This window comes from Astyanax mexicanus, chromosome 1 (genome assembly GCF_023375975.1).
Source record: "Astyanax mexicanus isolate ESR-SI-001 chromosome 1, AstMex3_surface, whole genome shotgun sequence".
Lineage (NCBI taxonomy): Eukaryota > Metazoa > Chordata > Actinopteri > Characiformes > Acestrorhamphidae > Astyanax > Astyanax mexicanus.
In genome coordinates this window covers 79,433,433-79,454,266 of record NC_064408.1, presented here as the reverse complement: position 1 = coordinate 79,454,266, position 20,834 = coordinate 79,433,433, and the positions used below count along the sequence as shown (strand labels likewise).

The window sequence follows — 20,834 nt, the reverse complement described above, 5'->3', positions numbered from 1 at the left end:
TAATGTGGTATAATTAAATATATACTAGTATCCAGCCCTAGGGAGCGCTACACTGCCATCTTAGATCTCACCTGACCGGAACCTCCAAAATGCAGTTTTTATGTGAATGTAGAAAGTAGAAATAAAAAGTAAACGTCTGAAATACGTGGCAGTCCGTATTATTTTGCTTCTAAACTGAAAGCAGAAGCATTTCTAAGGGGAAAAGGGACAGAATACGGTGTTTAATGGTACCAGTTTGCTGAAAATAATTCACCCCTGCTAAGCCTATTATATTTATTCTAAAAACTGGGGTCTCGGGTCGCTTTTTTTGCGGGATTTCTTATGGCCACGTCACACATCGTTATTGAAAGAGGATCTGGCTCAATTTTACAGCATTGACACAAAGCATTTTTCTGCCCGCCTCCCACTTTTCTCTATGGCTCTGGGCAGCAGCGGCATAAAGTTGAGATATTTTCAACTTAATGCAAATGAGAAGTGAGTTTCGCTAGTTGTTAGTTAGTCAACACCACACAAACCACAAACTACAGAGTGAGAGAATGAGAAGAAGCTGAGCACAGCTTTTTCAGACTTTACTGTGCTCTACATTACCTCACTGTTTAAGTACAGAGACAAAGGACAAGCTGGTCCTGAGCTGGATATTTTAGCAGGGTTCACCGGCCGTTTAAAGAATGGATTTTAATAAACTTGCTGAGTGGTGGAGTAAGCGATTGGCAGCAATGCCGCATTGCTGCAGTGTAAACGTACCGTTACTGAACGCGAGCGGCTGGTGGAGAAATAGAGATTTCGGTAGGGGAAACATAGACCTCAGTAGCTCATTCACTCATATTAAAACAAAGAAAAGTCCGCGCTAAAACCGGGATTACTCCGTGGTCTGAAAGTGTTAAACAGGCAAAAGCTTTTTCAGTTATTTGGCTTTTACACAGCTTCTAAAACGCTGTGGATTTTTTTTGCCTGTAACATTGTGTAGCTGCCGTAGTTAGCTTCTTACCCAATATGTTGACTGAACATATCCTAGAATCGGATTCATCCGCTCTAAAAGTAGACTGCATCACACCCGCCGATTAAAATGATTATTCCACATGCTCAGTGCAATTACCCATTCTTACCCTCAATCTTGCTCTCAATCCCTTTAATGCCAAAATTTAAGGACATCAGCTTCAAGTAAAGTGTTAACTTATAATTATAATGAGTATATTATAAGTATTAAAAATACTTATAACTTAAGTGTCACTTTTTTTGTTTAATAAATCGAGATGATTCATGGTCATATCCTGCATACCCTTTTAAACATAATCAGCTATGATATTTTGTGATTTGTCATGTTTATTTTTAAAAGATCATAAAACATACATACAATGCGTTTACAAAGAGCTCACCCAATGTCAGTTATTGGTCCACACACACACCCCAGTAAAACGTAAGGGAACCCTTCAAAAGTACCTGGTCTTCTGCATTTATTACTGTTTATTATCTATGTTGTAATTACAGACAGACAAACAGAATCTGACTAAACACAAACAGCGATACTGTTCCTGTTTTAATAAGTAAACTTGAGTCTTGTTGCATGCTCAAGCATCTATTCAGATTGACATCATGGACTGCTGCTCATTCCATTACATTCTTTTGTAAAAATGTTTCAATTTACCTTTATATTCATTGTTCCCTCATTGATTGAAAGCTGTCCAGGGCCGAGGCAACAAAGCAGCAGCAAACCATGATGCCCCCACCTCCACCATGCTTCACAGTTTGAAGGTTTGGGTTGGTGTGCAGTGTTCTTTTTCCAGTTTCAAGCAACTGTACACTCTAAACAGTTAAATCCAAGAGACTGACACTTTATTTGTTGAGATGACATGTTGATAAAGCTTTGTGGGATTTTTTTTTATATCAAAGGTAAGGAAAGGTACAGATCAAAATACTGGATTTGTAAAATCAAAATAATTTTGAGGCTGTACATTTGAGGTAGGGTTCCCAGAAATAGCTAGTGAGTTCCAAAAAAGGCATTGTTAATAGTCAGCATTTCTGTGGGGTATTTAAAAAATAAATACAAATAAATAAACTGTTAACGGTTAGAAGATGCAGTCTTCGTAAAATTAATTAATAAAAATTACGGTGGCACTGCACAGATCCAGGTTGTCCAGTTTTCTCAGTGTCCTTGTTGGATTCCTCGTGGTACTCCCATTAAAAATACAAACTTGTTGAACCAGCTATGCTAACTGCCTTGCAAGTGTTATGCTGTGAGTTAACGGGTGCAAGTGGTACCCTCTGGAGTTACACCCTGTCCTGGGGTGTTCTTGAATTTGATTCTGTGTACGTTCCACTCGCATCCTGACCAGGGAGAAACAGATAAAATGAATGATAAAAATGCTATATACTGCTATATAACAAGTAACCATGGTTTCAAAACGGTTTAAAAGTTATACAGAAGGTCCATAATTATTTTGTCCCTCAGTCTCAATACATTTTTCTACACAAGTGGAGGAATAACAAAGACATTTAAAAAAAAAAACTTACTTGAGGTTCTAAACAATGAAGGAAGAATTCAGTGGAGTATCTGTCCAAGAGAATCTCTAATAAACTGTAAGCTGCGCTTATAGAGAAATGTGTCCTTCTTCTCAGGTTTACAGATGTTGAGGTGATCTACATCCACTTTAATCAGATCTCCAATACCCAGATCTGAAGGGAGTAGTGAGAAAATATTTGTAAAACAAATTCAGGATTTAGGGGAAAAAAGAACTCTTAAATTGATTAATGACTTGTGTATAAATGTTATATAGTAATAAGGACAAGAAATTAAATTTTTTTTCAAAGTTAAGAGCTGCTTTACCTGCTGACTGGGCAGGAACCACTGTCATTTTTATCATTGGGCCAACTGATGTGGGTTGAGTTTCTGCAAAGCTCAGGACCTTGAATTCCTGGTCTTTGGCAATGTTGATGAAATTCTCATTCAGATCTCGCAAGGCTGGGGAGTCTGCAAGGGTGGAAAATTTTCAAAAGAATTAAATTTCTTTAGCTATTCTCACAGTTAAAATAAAAATGTTAGATAGTTGTGATCAATAAATAAAAGCGCATCAAACCTCGACAGAGTTCTTTCACTTCTATGGAGGGGAAAAGCAGATATCTCACATTTACTGAATACTCTGCCATGAATGTGCCAAAGTGAGGCACACTGTAGAACAAAACACCTTTTGTGTTCTTGACCAAAGGACTCAGCTCAGGATCCTTGGAGGCATCTAAGAGCATCTTTTTCACCAGCAAACCTAAAACATGGACAAAAAAAATAAAGTATCATTAACTGAGTTGTGCATGGCTCCAAGGTATAAAATGAACACCATGGTTTCCCCTGTTTTTCTCTCTTTCTGTCTCTCTCTATTTTTCTGATTAGGTTTGGTGGGTGGACATCGCCCTGCCGCCCAATAGATCTTCCCTGATAGATGCACAGCCCACCAATGACATCCATGCTTGGACCGGATGAGGCCTTACATTATTCAGCATGTAGGTAACATAATGTCTATACACAGCAGATAATGGGCGGGTGCCACCATTCTTTTGGCTAGGCACTTTTATTATTTTCTTTGCTTTGGTACTGTCCATAATCCACTTTAATTTTGTGGCCCACTTGTATTTTGTATTTTAATTTAGTATTTGTCAATTGTAAAGACTCTGGTTTCCTTTTGCACCAGAACCTCTGCCTCCAGTCCTTTTATTCATATATTTTTATTTAGTATACTTATTTATTTACCCTAGACCAAAACACAATGTAATTGGGACGTAAAAAAGTTGGCTAAAAGCAGTTGGCTACCACTGGTTGACAATCCTCAGCTAAGTAAACATGAGGGTGTTACAAGCTGGGGTCATGAGATGCTTCACATCTAAAAAGGATAATGTGTGTGATGAATGCTGTTTCATTAATGACCCACCAATAACTAACCTCCCATACTGTGTGCCACCCAGATTACAGGCCTTTCCCCAACTCCTGCAGCCTTCAGCTTTTTCAGCAGCTCTCCACTCCGATACACCAAGGACTTTCTTTGAAGACACAATCATTTAAGAACAGAATTCACAGGACCATAGTTTTTTTTATGCAAATCATTTTTGGTAAAATTCTTTGTGTTTACCTCTGGTTTTCAACAGGGCACTTGGCTCTCCAGTCACTGAGATGAGTATCATACTCTACAGACAAAATTCTGAGATTGGGACAGTCTGCTGCCAACCATGACTGCGAAAAATAATATGGGAGTAGATATGAAAGGAAAATTTAATCAGTAAATACTTCATAACTGTGTAAAATGTTACTATATCATTTGTCTTTCCAAGACATGGGCTCTACCTTAGGCCAGCATTCTGTGTAGTCTTCTCGTACTCCCACAGATTTCTCATCCTCTGTCAAATCACAGTCTTTCTGTCTCCATGTCTTAAAAGCAGCTCCCAAAAGGCCATGGACAAAAAGAATATCCGCTTTAATGGGCTGGCTGAATAAGAAATAAAGAAGGACAAAGTTGAAATATTATTCATTTTTGTTGAATGAGTAAGACATAAAGAAGTAAGTGTAGACCGTTTACTTGGTACGGCAGTGTGGATGTAAAACATAGACTCCATCTTGGTATTTCTGCACCTCTGTGTCTCTGTCCAGGTTGGCTAAAGCACGGGCAGCGTGGGATGCCTGCATGATGTGAGGAGACTGAACCATCTCAGCCAGGACAGACACCCAACCTACAGCATAGGAGAATGAAGAAGAAGATGCATCAATTAAAACCTAAGAAGATAACAATATGTTCAGTTGTGTTGTGTCCATATGAATGAAAATGTACTTTTTCCAGGCAGACCAGTATAAACTAGAACATGGAGGACGTGGTTGTCTTAGCACACAAATATACATCAAACTGCCCATGTTAATAGTAAATCTAGCTCATAAGACCACGACTAAGACAAACCTGACTGCACTATGGCTGTGTGCAAGTTCTCCTTCAGTGCAAGGTTCCCAATGATGCGCACAATGTTCCGCTGAATTTTCTGAGAATCCTGTCGAAGCTGATAGACTCTCTGTAAAAGCTGCAGCCCTCCATTGGCCACTATGTGATCACAATGACTCAGGACCTACTCAGTATGAGAAAACAAACAATGTAAAAAATAAAATTAATACAATTCAATTCAACGTAACTTCCACATCAATAAACTGACACAGGAAGTTGTAGAGTGAAGTGAAACAATGGTAGACTAAATCTCTAGTGCAGTAATAGATTAAAGACTTGGAACAATAGACATAGGCAATAGACAAAACACAAGGTACACAGACAATAAGTGCAATAGACAATATGTGATAAATACAAGTATGATCACAAATATGTATTAAGATGTGCCTGAGTTACTATATTTCCAATAAGTCTCAAGATTCAACACAATTAGGAACAGATCAAACCTTATTAAACAGATTAGACATCAATCAGACATAAATGACGGTCCAAAATCTGAAAAGTGTGACGTGCAAATGTATTCTTTTTTCTAAATTACATCTACAGTCTTTGGCTATGTCCACCAGCTTTGCACATTGTCTCGTCCCATTCTTCTTTGCAAAATAGCTCAAGCTCAGCCAGGTTGGATGGAGAGAATCAGTGAACAGTTTTAATGTCTTGCCACAGATGCTTAATGGGATTTATGTCAGGATGTTGATTGTGCCATTGCAATGCATGAATATTTATTAATCTAAATAATTCCACTATAGCTCTGGCTGTATGTCTAGGGTCATTGTCTTGCTGGAAGGTGAATCTCTATCCCAGTCTCGAGTCTTTTGAACTGTATTTAGCTCCATCCATCTTCCCATTAACTCTGACCAGCTTCTCTTTCCCTGCTGAAGAAAAACATACCTACAGCTTGACACTGTCACCACCATGTTTCACAGTGGTAGCGGTGTATTCAGAATGATGAGCACACATAGTGCTTGGTATTTAGGCCAAAATGGCCGTTTCTCTGACCAGAGTTGTGGTGTAGAATACTTTTTCCATTTTTTTTGTGATGAATTGAACATTGCTCCTTGGGATGCTTAAAGCTTGGGATATGTTTTTATAACCTAACCCTGCTTTAAACTTCTCCACAACTCTGGACTTTCTGGTGAGATCCTTGGTCTTCAAGATGCTGTTTGTTCACTCGTGTTTTCTAACAAACCACTGAGGCCTTCACAGAACAGCTGTATTAATACTAAAACTAAATTACACACAGCTGTACTCCATTAACAGTTGATTGCACTGGATTTTATTTAGGGGTTCAGAGTAAAGGAGGAATAGTGAACAGTTTTGCATGGCACACTTTTTAGATTTTTATTGGCTTAAAATTTTGAAAACCATGTATCTTTTTGTACTTTGTGTTGATCTATCACTTGAAATATTGATAAAATACGTTTGTTGTTGTGAGGTGGCAAAATGTGAAAATGTTCAAAGGGTATGATTTATTATTAACTGATTCAGACTGTAGAGGTTTTTGTAACGGTTTCCAAAAGCTGCTAAGCACTGCTATCAGATCTGCATTTTCCAATTTTCTTAGTTCAGGAATTAAAACTACAGTACAGTTCACCTTTGAGTGCTGCACCAGGGCCTGCAGACAAAAAGACTCCACCTTCTCAGAGGGAATGGTAGTGAGGCTCTGAGCATAGGGCAATCCATTCCCCCCAAAACACCACAGCCCACCCTGCAATCACATAAATTCCACAATAAAGACACCATAAGAACACATCCAAACTTCGAGGCTCTTGAAGACTTTATGCATTGCCATTGTAGTAATTTGGGTCACTGGACAGAAAAAATAGTAGTAACATTATGATTATATGTTATTGTTATTGTAGGCATCATTGATACAATTTAATACACTGATCAACTGTATGCTTTACACACAGCAATATACAGAGCATGTAAACAAGTAACCAGTGAGGGACAGCTGCATAAACTGTGTAGTATTAAAGTAAAATATGGAATGTCAGCCAATTATGCCATCTTACTCTACACATTTATTGTTTGCGATTTCTCCACCTTTTCTTACCTAAATAATGTATTGTCACAAATGCAGAGTAAAACGTTGGCTATTTTCAAACTGTTTCTAATTTCATCTACTTTATTATATTTCCAGACGATTTTAGTCATTACTATTTAATTACTAGTCAATATTATTTATTTATTACTACTGAGTTCAGTTTCTTTGTTTAACTTCATGTTCTGCTGAACACGCCCTTTCTTTTCATTTTTAGATCTGTGATCTGATACATTTGTACTTTTACTTCTTTTACTAATTATTTCACCAAAATGCAAAATTTCATATTGAATTAAAAAACAAATTGTTGTGTAATTTATTTTGGGTACTATGAAACTAACTTCAAGTAACACAATAATACAGTACCAGTCAAAATTGATACTTTTCTTCTCCTTCAATGTGTTTTCTTTGTTTTAATGTTTTTTTACACTGTGAATTTAATATTGAAGACATTAAAGCTACACAGGAACACATGCAAATTATTTTGTAAACAAATTGTGTTAAACAAACCAAAATATGTTTTATACTTTAGAATATTCTAAGTAGCACATTTATCTTTGAGGACAGATCTGCACACTCTTGATATTTTAATCTCAGTGTAATCAGCTGGAATAGTTTTCTCAGCGTCTTGAAGAAGTTCCTTGAGGTGCTGGACAATAGTTGCTGCTTTTCTTTCACGCGCGCAGCTCCAGCTCATCACAAATCTTAAAATCACCCATATCAGTTGGGTTTAGGTCAGGGGATTGTGGAAAAATAACACTTTCTTTGTGTACTATGTAATTTCACTTACTGTTTTTGTGTATTTAATATTTATCTACAATGTAGAAATTGCATTAAATAAAGAAATAAAGAAAATACTGAATGAGAAGATGTGTCCAAACTTACGAAACTGATTGGTACTGTATTTTTGCCAGGCTGGCATTCTCAAAGTGTTGTAAATGTGACTACCCTGTGAGAAAGAGAATCACGGAGTGAAATGTGCACATGATGAAATTAGTGCAAGCTTTTTGGATGCCATAGTGTCCCTGCAGTTTAAAACCCTTCTGTTTTCAAACTGCAGTTTCAACATCGCCACTCTTTCAGACTGATGTAGTCGTTTCACAATCATGAATTTAATGTGCTTGTCTGTAGGGAACTAGTACCAGTTCTTTTTTTTAGGGGAAAACTGACTTAATGTCCACCAGAGTGTGTGAATTGTTGCTCACCCTTTGAGATGCTAGTGATTGGCTGCTTTCTCTTAGTGCGAGGGAAGTGAAGTACTGCACACACTGATCCACTTCTGACTGGGGCAGAGAAGCGAGCAGCTGCCTCAGTCCATCCTCTATTAGAAACTCCTAACAGAATAATTATACCACAAGCATTAGCACACAGCAGATTAATAGTTACACATTAGTAGAATTCAATAACATGCATGATGAACATTAACAGATACCCACATCCTCCACCTCAGGCAGTGCAGGAGGAGGAAGAAAAAAACGAAGGTCCACCTGAGGCATACGGGCCAGACCTATAGCTGTGCGCTGGTCTATAGCCTGTGCTGCTGTCCGGTACTGGTAATCTGCGACAGGTAATAAACCAATAAATCACCATACAGTAACAAACATAGGGATCAAAAACTGAATACAAATCACTGTACTATGAATGAAAGAGTATTGAATCACAGAAATGTGGGAGAAGACAGTAGAATGTTTAAATCTGATTGACTTGTAGCTGTGTAACATTTCTTATACTTATGCACTGATTGCTTATAACACTAGTGCTTAATCTTTTTGTGTGATATTAACAAAAGGTTTTTTTTGTGTGTTGAGATTGATTGATCCAATTGTTACTCAATCAAAAATAACGCACTAATACACACAATGTGCAGAAAACTCAGTAAACATCCACACTGGAGGCTAGAAAAAGTAAGTGAACCTCTGTTTAATGACTTTAGTTAAAGACTTTTATAATAATCAACTGACAAAATATTTCAGAAATGAGATGGTAAATGTGGGGATGTTCTGTCCATTAAAAAAAAAAGACACATAAAGCCTGCTTACCCTGCCAGTGATGATTGTGTGCCAGGTCCTGTACTGCTTGCAGTCGCTCCGCCCAAATGTTAGATCGGGTCTTCTTTAGCAGCAGCCACAGGGCACATTCATGAGGGTCTGCATCCAAATGGCTTAAACGATCTAACAGAAACATGTTGTACCAATTAAACAGCAATACATTACACAGTAATGGCCAGATTCCAGTTCAAATCAGTTGATATTTCATGTGAAATTAATAAAAAAACACTATTGTGTTGAATAACTGCACAGAAAGGAAATGGATTCTATTTTACAGCTACTGCTACAAAGTACACAACTAAAAGTGAACTAAAAGCTACTCAACAGATTCAAACCTGACTTCCTCAAATGCAAAGCTATAAAAAAATAATCAGCAGCAGATTAACCACAGTATGCAGATCCCGAGGTGAAAGTTCAATGTAGGTCTGGGGCTTTCTGCAGAAGTAGGTGGTATATGTGTTATACAGTTATAGTGACAAAATTATAGATATATACAGGAAGCTGCAGTATATGCTAGACAGGTGTTTCCTGAGCAAACAGTCAGCCTTCAACTCTGAACTGGGCCTTTCAACTGCAGCATGTGCAATGATGCTCTTCCTGTGGGGTTTGCTTTTAAAGAATGTGCAGAGGTTGTGAATGTCACAACTCGAAAACGGAATCTGATCAACAGATTGAGACTCTTCAGAGCACAGATGGGCTGATCTACTAAGCCATTTGTGGGAGGAGACAGAGAAAGTGCATCAGATTAAACAGACTGACCTTTCAAGTAAAGTGTAAATTTGTGCTGTTGCCTTAAAAGGTGTAATTGTTCCTAAATTCTATTTGTAGAATTGGAACTCCATACAGTGTTCAGGAATAAACTTCAGTTAGTAGGTGGCCCACTGCCTAATTTGTTCTAATATGTTTAAGCTTAATAAATCAGACAACAATTTCAAGTATATGTGGTTAAAAATGTTCAAACACTCAAACCTGACATGTAAATAAATATCTATTACACTATACACTAAAATCAAGAACAAGCAGAACACACCGTCTAGTGGATGATGAAGAACACGAGATGAGATTTCAATAAATTTTCTTGCTGCTTTATGGAGCTCCTTTCTGGCTTTGTAAGTAAGACCTGAAAAATAGTAAAACAATCTGGAGTCATTTTCAACTCACATTACATAATATTTAGTCCATGTAGCATTGTGTCACAATAAGTGCTGGACATTAGAAAACTGTGCTGTGTTACTACACATTTTCACCTATTGGAAATATGATCACCCTGTACATTTGGTAATAGTCACTATAAACATCATTCAGAGAAGTTTTGAAGTCTTGAAAAATACAGTTCTTGTGCAATACAGTTATCTATGAAAACTTTGACCGTTATAAAAGCAGGAGCGTACTGGAACTGAGTGAATCCTGTTCTTTCCTAATGCCTGGGGTCAGGTAGATATAGGACTTCTGCTTCTCCTTAAGAATAGCCCGAGTGTCAATGGTGACTGCCTGGTTCAGGGTGATGACCTCATAAGTAATAAAAACACAGCCGCTGTGTGAACAGAAGCGGTACAATGTTAGATTCATTAAGAACAGGCAGTAACAAGAAGCATTACCAAAACATGGCATATTACATACACGACAATATAGTATAACATATATTAGTGATAGTAATGATAATAATAACTGAATATATTTCAATACATTAATAATCGTAATCAAAACATCAATAGAACTTAGATAAACACCAAAACAGCAGGAGAACATTTATAATACTAATTTTAGACTTGCAAAGACAAAACAGATATAGCCAATTAAACCTACCCCATTATAATGGCACCAGTTACTTTAGCTATTTTCCCTAAAAAAAAAAGAGACAGGACCAAACAAGAGACTTACTAAGTAACAATAGATTACAAATCTATGCATGTAGTAAATAAAATAATTACACAGAGGAATACTGGAACACCTACGAATATCTTTCCATTGAATTACTTTCTTCACGCCTGGACCAGCAGTGCTCAGCCTCCGGCAAGGGATCAAGCGCAAAGCAGCCACAGACATCTGCAGGGAAAACAATCTATTAAAACTAATCAATTACTCACTTAAAGGAGAACTCCGATGTGAAATGGCCAGTAGTAAAACATTACAACATGTACAAACTTCTGTCGAATAGCTCACCCCCATTTACCAACAGCATTCTGAAAAAGAGATTTTATCCGATTTTCCCAACAGTAGCCTTACCAGTACAAAGTACAAATAGAGGGCATGACCATAAATAATGGTCAGATTAGTCGATTACTAAAATAGTCATTAGTTGCAGCCCTATTTTTTGTGCTCATCAGTCAATTTATCGCGACTTCATTTCAATATGCCTGGAGAACTACTTTAAGGTACAGTGTGTATAAACAGTGTTTTTTAATAAAATATCTGTGCACTTTCAAAGTTCTCAGTGCCTTGTTTTAAAAATGTCTTTAAAAAGGCCTTTAGAATTATACCAGTGAAGTGTGGAGCTACTTTGAGCTTGCAGTGGTGTATAAAATAGTGATTTATTTGCATGGGTAATGCCATGCTCCTATCGCTAGCATTGTGAGCCTGTTGGAAGCATTGGCTGAAGGTGCTGCATTTCAGAATGCTGGGGGTGAGCGGAGGTGGACTATTCAACAAAAGCTTGTACTCATGTTTTACTACACCCTAAATCCATTTCACATCGGAGTTCTCCTTTAAGCCAAGTCTAATGTGTAGCAAACAGCTCACACATTTAAAATAAGGGGAAATGGTCTGTGAGTTCAAGAAAACTTAGAATAGCACAAGATATTTCCATTTCAAATTTCTCCTGAAGTCAAGACTATTAAAGAGGGGTGTGTTCCACTTTGCTGCTGCAGTAAAAGACTATACTATTCTCCCTGCAGGCACATTAACAGTATTATTTTTTTTGTCATCCGACGTCATGAGCTGGGCTGGTAAGACTTTACACTAGTCATTGAAACATTGCAAATAAAGCTCCATCACTACAAAAATCCAGTTACATTACTCCACAGCCTGCTGCTGGTAGTCTACAGCTCTGGAAAATGGAAAGAGACTACTTTAGTTTCTGGATCGGTTTCTCTGATTTTGATATTTATAGGTATATGTTTGCGAAAAATCAATGTTGTTTGATTCTATAAACTACAGACAACGTTTCTCCCAAATTCCAAATAAAAATACTGTCATTTAGAGCATTTACTTGCAGAAAATGAGAAATGGCTGAAATAACAAAAAAGATGCAGAGCTTTCAGACTTTAAATAATGCAAAGAAAACAAGATTCATATTCATAAAGTTTAAGATTTAAGAAATGTTTGGTGGAATAACCCTGGTTTTTAATCACAGTTTTAAGCATCTTGGCTTGTTTGGCTCCACCAGTCTTACACACTGCTTTTGGTGCAAAAATTCAAGCAGTTCAGCTTGGTTTGATGGCTTGTGATCATCCATCTTCCTCTTGATTATATTCCTGAGGTTTTCAATTTGGTAAAATCAAAGAAACTGGTCTCTTATTTTTCTCCAGAGATGTATATGCCACCTTGTCCCACAGCTGGCACTGAGCATGGTGCCCTTGTGTGGATTGCTCCAGAGTGTCTTTCATGATGATTAAATCAGCTCTGTGCATCTATCAGCAGGTGATGCAGATTTTAGAAGCTGAATTGACTCATTGGAATAGTTTTAGGTACTTTTGGACATAAAGTGCATTATAGTTGTGCGGCTTAGGGTCAAACCACTGTACAAAATCAAGCCTATAGGTAAATCTAACAGACACCAAATAGTGCACCCATATTAAACAAAACATTATAGTATACTAACGCAGCAGATAGAGGTCCAAAGAGGAGAAATCAGGAATTCACTCACATTCTCTGTCAAGGTTGTCAGATGAGCTCGTGTAGATCTATGTTGCAGGTGTGGTGCTGCAGGGTGTCTGAACACACTGACAGTCATCCGTGTACTACAGTAATATTAACACTAGCTGTAACTTCACTGTTTAATGACAGAAGAGAGACAGAAGCCCCCCTGCTTCACTGTTAACTAGCGCCAGCTAAGCTAAGCATAGCTAACCTATCTTAACTGTTACCGGTTAGCGTTAGCTACCTAGCTAGCAGTTCTCTCCAGCTTTTAGTCCTAATACTGAACCCGACAGAGACGATAACACTATTGTTTACCTCGTGAAGAGAAGTAAACAGTGTGAACTAGGGTCAGAAATCACATTTCCACTTTATTAAAACCTTCCCACTCACACGCTGCGCACCTTCTACACACAAGCGGCGCCTCTACGCCACCCGTATTCCGACAAATCCCGCCCTCCTGTGCTCGGATTGGATAGCTGGGACAGACTTCTTGCGCTAAGACTGGCTGGGATCGAACACTCAAAAGCAGTCGTCCAATCGCTGCGCAGAGAATGGGCTCGTGCCTGCCAACGGGTGCAAAATTGAACACCGCCCAGCGCTATATAAACAGGAACTTAGCAGAGACACGTGATTACCGTAAATAATATAAAACATTGAACATTCAAAACGATTTAAAACAGTTTTCATTAAAGCAGCCGGCACTTTAACCGGCACATCGTAAAGCAGTCGACACTGTAATTATTACATTCTAAAGCAGCCTGCCCTTCAACCAGATCATCCTAAAGCAGCCAGCACTGTAACTATTACATTTTAAAGCAGCCGCTCCTTCAACCAGAACCAACTTTAGGATATGTCAGAAGACATGCAACAGCTTTAATGTGTTCTGATTAGTGTGCCAAGTGTTTCAAAATTTGCTGGGTGCTTTATGATGTGCATTTGGTGTACTTATTGCTTACAGGTGTGACAGTTGGTTTTGGCTGCCTTATAATGTGCCGTTTTATGTGCCAGATGCTGTAAGAAGTAAATGTTGGTGTTCCAATTGCTTTAGGATGTGCTGGATGCTTTAGGATGGTGTGCCACTGCTGTTAGGCTGTGTTCACATTACCAAGTTGAACTGACTCAAAACTGTTTTTTTTTCTTTGCTCAATGTGGCTCAGATCAGATTTTTTCAAGGCTATGTGAACGGGCCAAATCAGATTTGTGTCACATTCATATGTGGCCCTAAATCGAATATGTATCCAATCCATGGACATGTGACACGAAGGTGAACAGTGAAAATGGAATTTGTGTCTTTTTGCTTTGGAGCATGCACTTTGTGCTTTTCTCCTGTACCCACACATCTCTTGGTGCAGCTGTAGCTGCAAAAACAGCAAAAGCTGTTCACCTCCTCGACCTGAGCAGGTACTTCAGACCAGCTGTTTACTCTCCACTCCAGCAAAAGATGCTCCACATATGAGCTGCTAACACATCCATTTGAAAGCTACAAGTCGTCTCTCAAATATGACATTTTTTTGTTGTTGGTGAGGAAGGCGATGTTTATACAGGTATCACTCTGCGCATGTGAGGCGTTTCAGAGACAGATTTGAATTTAAGCAATGTGGCTTGTAATGTGAACATAGCCTTAGATATGCTGGTTGCTGTGCTGGCAACTTTCCTAATAAGAGGGCTTAAAACACAGGGATTCAACCCCTAGTGGAGTCTTCCCTTAAACCCACTGTTTTCAGAGATACTTGCATGTAAACTAATTTGAACTTTTTTAATGACGTCTTTCTGCAGCTGGTAGAGGTCAACATACATGAGGTTAAAAAACATTCCAGGCCTGTTAAAGAATTCCTTCCTCTAGGAAAAGGGAAATCCAGAGAGTGAAGGCCATCTGTAGCCACCTGGCTGTGTGCATCATTAATGCCATGTTCCACACTGTCATGTTTTGTTAGAAAACCCTTAGATAAACTGTCCTGATTTATTATTAAAGTTAAAAATCAATATGAGCAAAAAGTGCAAACTTTCAGCTTTGAGAGTATTTACAGCCAATATTGAGTGAACAGTGTATGATTGTTCATACAAGATTCACACCTCAAAATGCCTAAAGAATAAGATAAAGAAACAATGATACATTAAATTGTATTTATTTATACATGGTTTCAATTTATTTTCAGTCAGTTACTGCCAGAAGTCTGGATATTACAAATTCAACAGACTGAAAATCTTGGACATGTGTTGGATGAATTGGCCATATAACACTGGTAAACAAAGCTGACCAACTGGATTGCAGGGAATTGGGTGTGATGCCATTCCCAGCGTGAGCATCAGACTTCCAAGATATATGGAGCTCAGCATAAATTCACACTTAATCATGACATTTTATGAACTGTAGCAGCTTGATATGATGTTTAATAATTTATCTCTTCCTTTGAGAGACAGAAAACACATCAAGGCAATACAATACAGTTTTGTATCTTTGTTAAAAGTCAATCATACATTATGTTGACTACAGTCTTGTGACAAAGAAGCAACAATTATTCTGAATAATGTCTCTGTAAAAACATTATGTCCAGTTTAAATTTCACCCAGTGATGGAAGATTATAATAACAGTCTTCAGGCCACATCACAGTGTCCAAGTGTTTCCCAACAAATAACAAAATAATCAGTTGGTGTGTCATATGATGATCTGATCCCTCCAGACTGTTCTTGAATGTTCTTCCATATGGACACTCTAATTATTATATGATAATCTGATCTCTCCAGACTGTTCTAGAGTGTTCTTCCACATGGACACTAATTATTATATGATAATTTGATCTGTGTAGACAATTTTAGAATTTTCCCTATTTAAATACTTATAGAATGTCATTCCTGTATTCCCACAAAAATAGTATATAATGTCCTGAATCTATTGTAGAACATGTTCCCATTCATATAGTTCTAGAATGTCCTTCAGTATTCACACTGAAATTATACAATGTTGTAATTTCTTCCCATATTCACGTTTCATGATGTAGAATGCTCTCCCATCATTCACACTGTTCTAGAATGTCACAGTTTACAGAATGCTCTTCTCCCCATTCATACTTTGTTTTTGGACTGGACGGTGGGTCAGTGTGCCATGGCCGTTAGTCTCATTCTGTCTCTTTTTTCATTGTTTTGCACACACATAAATATACACAGCCCTAAAATATGATAGCCAGGCATGGGAAAACTCTGCAGAAGGGTAAATATCCCAAGCACTCTTCTTAGATTTGATTCATTTATAACCCTGTTATATTGTTTGAAAAATATATATGTAATCATTTTTTAATTCTGAGAGGAGAACCATGGGTATTTACTGTTTGGGTATGAAAAACTCTCAGAGAAACTCTCCAATATCTGGTTAATTCAAAAGTCTGTCATGTCCACCATATTTAATTTCTTTCAGACCATGTCTTGCCATTATGTTCTCACTGTCCGCTGACCAACTTCCTGTCATTATGGCTCAAGTGCAGGTTTCCTGGTATGCCCGTATGATGCTCTCGTAGGCGGGTGGGGGAGTCTGGATGCCCCTCATGCCACTGTTTCCCCAGAAAGAGTCTGGTCTTGGTCTGGCTCTGGGTGGGGTGACCATGGAGCTGACTGTGGTGGTGGAACCTGTGGTGGTGGTGGGGTTATTGGTGAGGGTGGGGGTACGAGGCAGGCTGCCTTGGCTGCCCTCCTCAGCTTCCCGGGCGATCTGACTGCACTGCAGCAGCGGGTGGAAGGTGGATGCTCTGAAACTGGACTTGCGGCCCAGCAGGTCGGCCTGGTCGCCCGTGGGTGAGGAACATGAGGCTTGTCGGTGGAAGGAGAAGGCTGCACTGGCGAGGCTATTGTTGCTGCGGCGGTCGTAGGCGCTGCTGTGGCGACTGAAGGCGGCGCGGGAGCGTGGAGAGGAGGATGAGGAGCGGAATGAGCGAGAAGAGGGCAGGCGGGTGATGGTAGCAGAGGCCCGTCGACGAGACATCCAGGTCAGGGTCAAATAAACAAGGGCACCCAACACCAAACCAACCACCATGGAGAGACAGAAGGCCAGGATCAGATCCCCTGAGGTGAAGAAGAGATTATTAACAATTACTAATTGGTTGATGGTTCAATTAAGTAGTAAATTTATGTAGTAAATCTAGATAGAGAGTACATTTCATCATTTAGTTCCTGCATTTCAATTTAATAAATATGGGCACTGAACAATGCATGCAGCAGTATGTAAGCACATATTTCTTATTTGCGCTGCTCTGAAAAAGAAATATACAGCCAAATGTTGTATAAATCTTTACTATCACACATAAACCTTTGACAGTTTTTTCTTACATAGTATCAAAATTGTATGATGAATGAACCAATAGAAATTCTCCAAAATTAATAAATATATGTTTTAAAAACATTGACCACACATAAAGTTGGCATATAGTGAAGACTATAAGATAAGAGACTATAAGATAATTTATTTTAGTACACTATTTTTTAAAAGATGGCTGCTTATTACATTGTGGGACAAAATCCTAATAAAATTGACCAACAATGCAAAATTAATGTTTTTGACTTTGTGTTTTTGATACTATTTTAAGACTTCATTAAAGTCCCTTTTGGAACACAAAATCTTGACAACATTCTAAAATAACACAATATGATTTTTGCCACTTAAATAAACACCATTGTTAGTCTCAGTCTATTAAAATCAGGGGTGTTAGACCACGAGTGAAGTGTCTATTTTCCATTCTCCATTGTCATTTAACTGCCTCAGCTAATGTCCCATTTCTATTGCTCACATTCTCCAGAAAAGGTCAGCAGGGTTTATTTCTACCAGTATCTCCACCTATCCGGTTCTGATAGATCATTAGGGTGTGACGTATGAGGGGTCATTCAGGAATGTGGGTATTGTGCCTTGATGCTTTGTTAATCAGCATATTTACTGTGTGATGATAGAAGGCATAGTGTGATTTCCTTCAGTGGCAATAAAAATAGTTGAAATTTTGACAAGGTTTCCTGTTGTGTTCCTGCTGATCTCATTTGCTGAGGTATTTGACGTGAAATGCTTCATCCTGGTGTAGTTTATGGTGTTAATATGGGCACAGGATTATTCCATCCCTTTTTTATAAAGAAAGGAAAGTGCCATTCCAGATGGAATGTGGTCTAAGTGCATGTTAGTTTAGTTTTTCTGTTTAGTGATTATTACCACACTGTAAAACCTACTTGTACTGTATTAAGTATACATAGCTTATATACAGCATAAGCATGGAATTGTGTAAGTTAATTAAATAAGTTAAGTAAATAACTAAAAAACAAATACTTGAAATACTACTCATACTTGCATGAGACCAATTCTTCAATATATTTGGAGTTAATGTAAATACTAAATTGTGTATTTACTGTTTACAGTTAAACAACACATTATTGGTCTGTTTCTGGAGATTACATAATAATTGGTGTGACTATATTATTAGAGCTTATTTCATACCAGCCGGTCAGCCCATCAATCATTAATGTACAATATTTTAAACTGCACATACACCAAAATACCAAATAACTTAATATATATGATGTATAATATCATGTGTTTGCATAGTGGGCGTGTCTCTCCTCCCTAACTCACCACTACATGTTCAATTTTACACTATATGTTCAAATGTTTGCTACTTTAACTTGCACTCATTGCTGATATAGATGTGCAAATGCACACACACAGCTCGTTTACCCCCGTAAGAAAAGTACTGCTAACTGAATATGTCTGTATGGAGCACATAAACATAAACCTGTTGGCACCCTGCGTAACAACACCACGTGTTGGCTATATTGTTTAAAAACTCAGGAGGAGAAGTGAAACTTTTGGGAAGAGATAGAAAAAAAACATTGAATAAGCATGCATCCCAATACTTTGTCCACATAGGCCTGTCAGTCACTTACTTAAACAGTCAGTTACTTAAACAGAAATAACCCATAAGCATCTGATTAAATAAGAAATATTAATGTACTTATTCAATTATAAATAAGTGGAAATAACTTCTTTTAGTATGAATTTGAGTAATGTAAACTTTTGTGTACGTACATGGTTGGCACATCCCTGTCACTGAATTAAAGGAGTTTTAGGAGATGCATTTTCTAAAAATTTTAAAGCTACTTTTTTTAAAGCTACTAGTTTACTACTTTAAAATACTTAGTAGTTTTAAGATCAACGCAACAAATCACAACAAAGTTAGTATAATTAGTATAACTTCAGCCAACAGCATTGACTAAACAGTACTATACACATTGCTGCTGGTGAGGCTTTTGCTGATAAATATATTAATCCTCAGATATGGCCAGGCTCTAATCTGCATTTTAAAAGTAAGATTTACACTTCTAGAGTTCAGGTTTGGTTCGGTGACAATAAAGGTGAATTTAACACATAATTAGTTGAAATTAAATGCAGCATGTGTATCTACATAGAAATTACAGGAATCCTGTAAAATGCCTTTTTTCATTTAATAATTTACTATCTTTAATGCTTGTAAAAAATGTAGAGCCGTGAGGTTAACTATTTGCTTTTTTCCCTTGATTCTGAATATTATGTAGTCTGCTTGGAACCACAGACCAGAGGGCTGTGATCATCTGGAAATGGCATTTGGAGAGACAGAGTGGAAAAAAGCTCTGTAGTGTTTTTGCAGGTCACTCTAGAAAAACACTCAGCTGCTACTGTTTTCATATCCATAATAAAAGCGTGTGCACACTCAGCTTTAACTCTCCACAGCTCTGGATAAACAGAAAGAAAGAGAATGCTCTGAGGGTGAAACAGAAATGATTGAGAAAGAAAATGGAAAAAAAGAGTGAAAGTAGCCATGGGAAAAGTGTTTTGAGAGAGAAAGGGGTAAAAAATATAGCGCAGAAAAAGAGTAAAATAATTTAAAAAAGGGAGCGACGATCAAAAATAAATCAACAACAACAATCAAAGAGAGAGAAGAGAAGGCGAAAGATTATTAAAGATTATTAAAGTCTTACTCAGGCCGAAGGACTGCAGTATTTCCAGAATGGGATGAGTGCTGTTATCGGCCATCACTCCGTCCACACACACACACACACACACACAGTCAAAAGGAGAGGTGATATAAACACATTAAGTCGGCTCCTCCAGCTCCCTCACGCCTCCACTCCTCTTCTTTATTCCTTCTTCTGACAGCTTCTGTCTTTCTCTCTGTGCGTCTCTGGCCGCATGTATGTGACTCTTCTCTCCCTCACGCTCTCTCTCTCTCTCTCTCTCCTCTGTGCAGCCCAGAGACACACAGGATCTCCTCCAAGGCCGGCCTCGCTCTGTTTGTCAGAAAGGAAAACTTCACTGTCACGTTTCCTGTGTTTCCTGTGTAAAATTAGCAGTGGGCTGTGCTTATCTGCTGGCTGCAGGGTTCCTGTGGGATGGAGGGAAGGGGACAGAAGAAGAGGAGAGGAAGGGATTGGTAGTGTAATCACTTCCTCATCACCACTTCTCCTCTGTGTGAGCTAATCACAGACACTTGCTATATATTATCACATATATGAACACTTTCTCTAGTCCCCCTAACCCCCAGCACTAACATTAGAATCAGTGCAGTTCATAGTGACTAAGATAAATGAATCCCCCAAAAAAGTACCCAATCTTTAAATTCACCTGCATTACAAACTTTACTGGCACTTTGTTGTACCATGTTGTGTAATATGTTATCATAACAGGACATTTGTGTTTGAGAGATTATGTATGTTGTAGTAACTATGCTTCTTGGCAATAAATCTTATACAGTTGGAAAGACTCCATTTTAAATGGGTATGTGGGTTGCGCCCACGTAAAAAATGAGCCAAATCTCCTCTGTCAATGCCAAGTGGCTTATTCTACTGTTCCTATTAACACTTATTTGAGCCTCTGGTTCCCCATGAGCATGAGCTCTGGTACAGTGATCAGT

General features: G+C 38.1%; 2 protein-coding genes across 3 annotated transcripts; both read right to left on the bottom strand.

Moving 5' to 3' along the window:
- Positions 1-1,816: 1,816 nt before the first annotated feature.
- On the bottom strand, positions 1,817-13,363 carry serac1 (serine active site containing 1). Of its 2 annotated transcripts, XM_007253899.4 has the most exons (18): positions 12,928-13,363; positions 11,018-11,108; positions 10,869-10,905; positions 10,454-10,596; positions 10,093-10,182; positions 9,054-9,185; positions 8,451-8,572; positions 8,220-8,348; positions 6,565-6,678; positions 4,932-5,094; positions 4,560-4,710; positions 4,328-4,469; positions 4,116-4,216; positions 3,929-4,026; positions 3,075-3,257; positions 2,825-2,968; positions 2,512-2,673; positions 1,817-2,325 (listed from the first exon to the last, which is right to left on the bottom strand). In XM_007253899.4, the coding sequence occupies exons 1-17, from the start codon at positions 13,012-13,014 to the stop codon at positions 2,540-2,542; spliced, it is 2,061 nt and encodes a 686-aa protein (XP_007253961.2). In that variant the 5' UTR covers positions 13,015-13,363; the 3' UTR covers positions 1,817-2,325; positions 2,512-2,539. The 2 variants fall into 2 exon arrangements, with proteins under 2 accessions (XP_007253961.2, XP_007253962.2); XM_007253900.4 differs by lacking the exon at positions 10,869-10,905 and having other exon boundaries at positions 12,928-13,001.
- Positions 13,364-15,030: 1,667 nt separating this feature from the next.
- On the bottom strand, positions 15,031-20,232 carry myct1a (myc target 1a). The gene is made up of 2 exons (XM_007253898.4): positions 19,903-20,232; positions 15,031-16,974 (listed from the first exon to the last, which is right to left on the bottom strand). Exons 1-2 carry the CDS (start codon positions 19,955-19,957, stop codon positions 16,391-16,393), a joined length of 639 nt encoding a protein of 212 aa, XP_007253960.2. The 5' UTR covers positions 19,958-20,232; the 3' UTR covers positions 15,031-16,390.
- Between the last annotated feature and the right edge of the window lie 602 nt (positions 20,233-20,834).

Excerpts from the sequence above, each read along its gene's own strand:
- serac1 (XM_007253899.4), bottom strand. The coding sequence starts at position 13,014 with ATGACTGTCAGTGTGTTCAGACACCCTGCAGCACCACACCTGCAACAT. Across the intron at positions 8,349-8,450 it reads CACTGCCTGAGGTGGAGGAT|GAGTTTCTAATAGAGGATGG; the intron begins GTGGGTATCTGT and ends TTATTCTGTTAG. Across the intron at positions 6,679-8,219 it reads AATCACTAGCATCTCAAAGG|GGTGGGCTGTGGTGTTTTGG; the intron begins GTGAGCAACAAT and ends ATGTGATTGCAG.
- myct1a (XM_007253898.4), bottom strand. The coding sequence starts at position 19,957 with ATGGCCGATAACAGCACTCATCCCATTCTGGAAATACTGCAGTCCTTC. Across the intron at positions 16,975-19,902 it reads ACTGCAGTCCTTCGGCCTGA|GGGATCTGATCCTGGCCTTC; the intron begins GTAAGACTTTAA and ends TCTTCACCTCAG.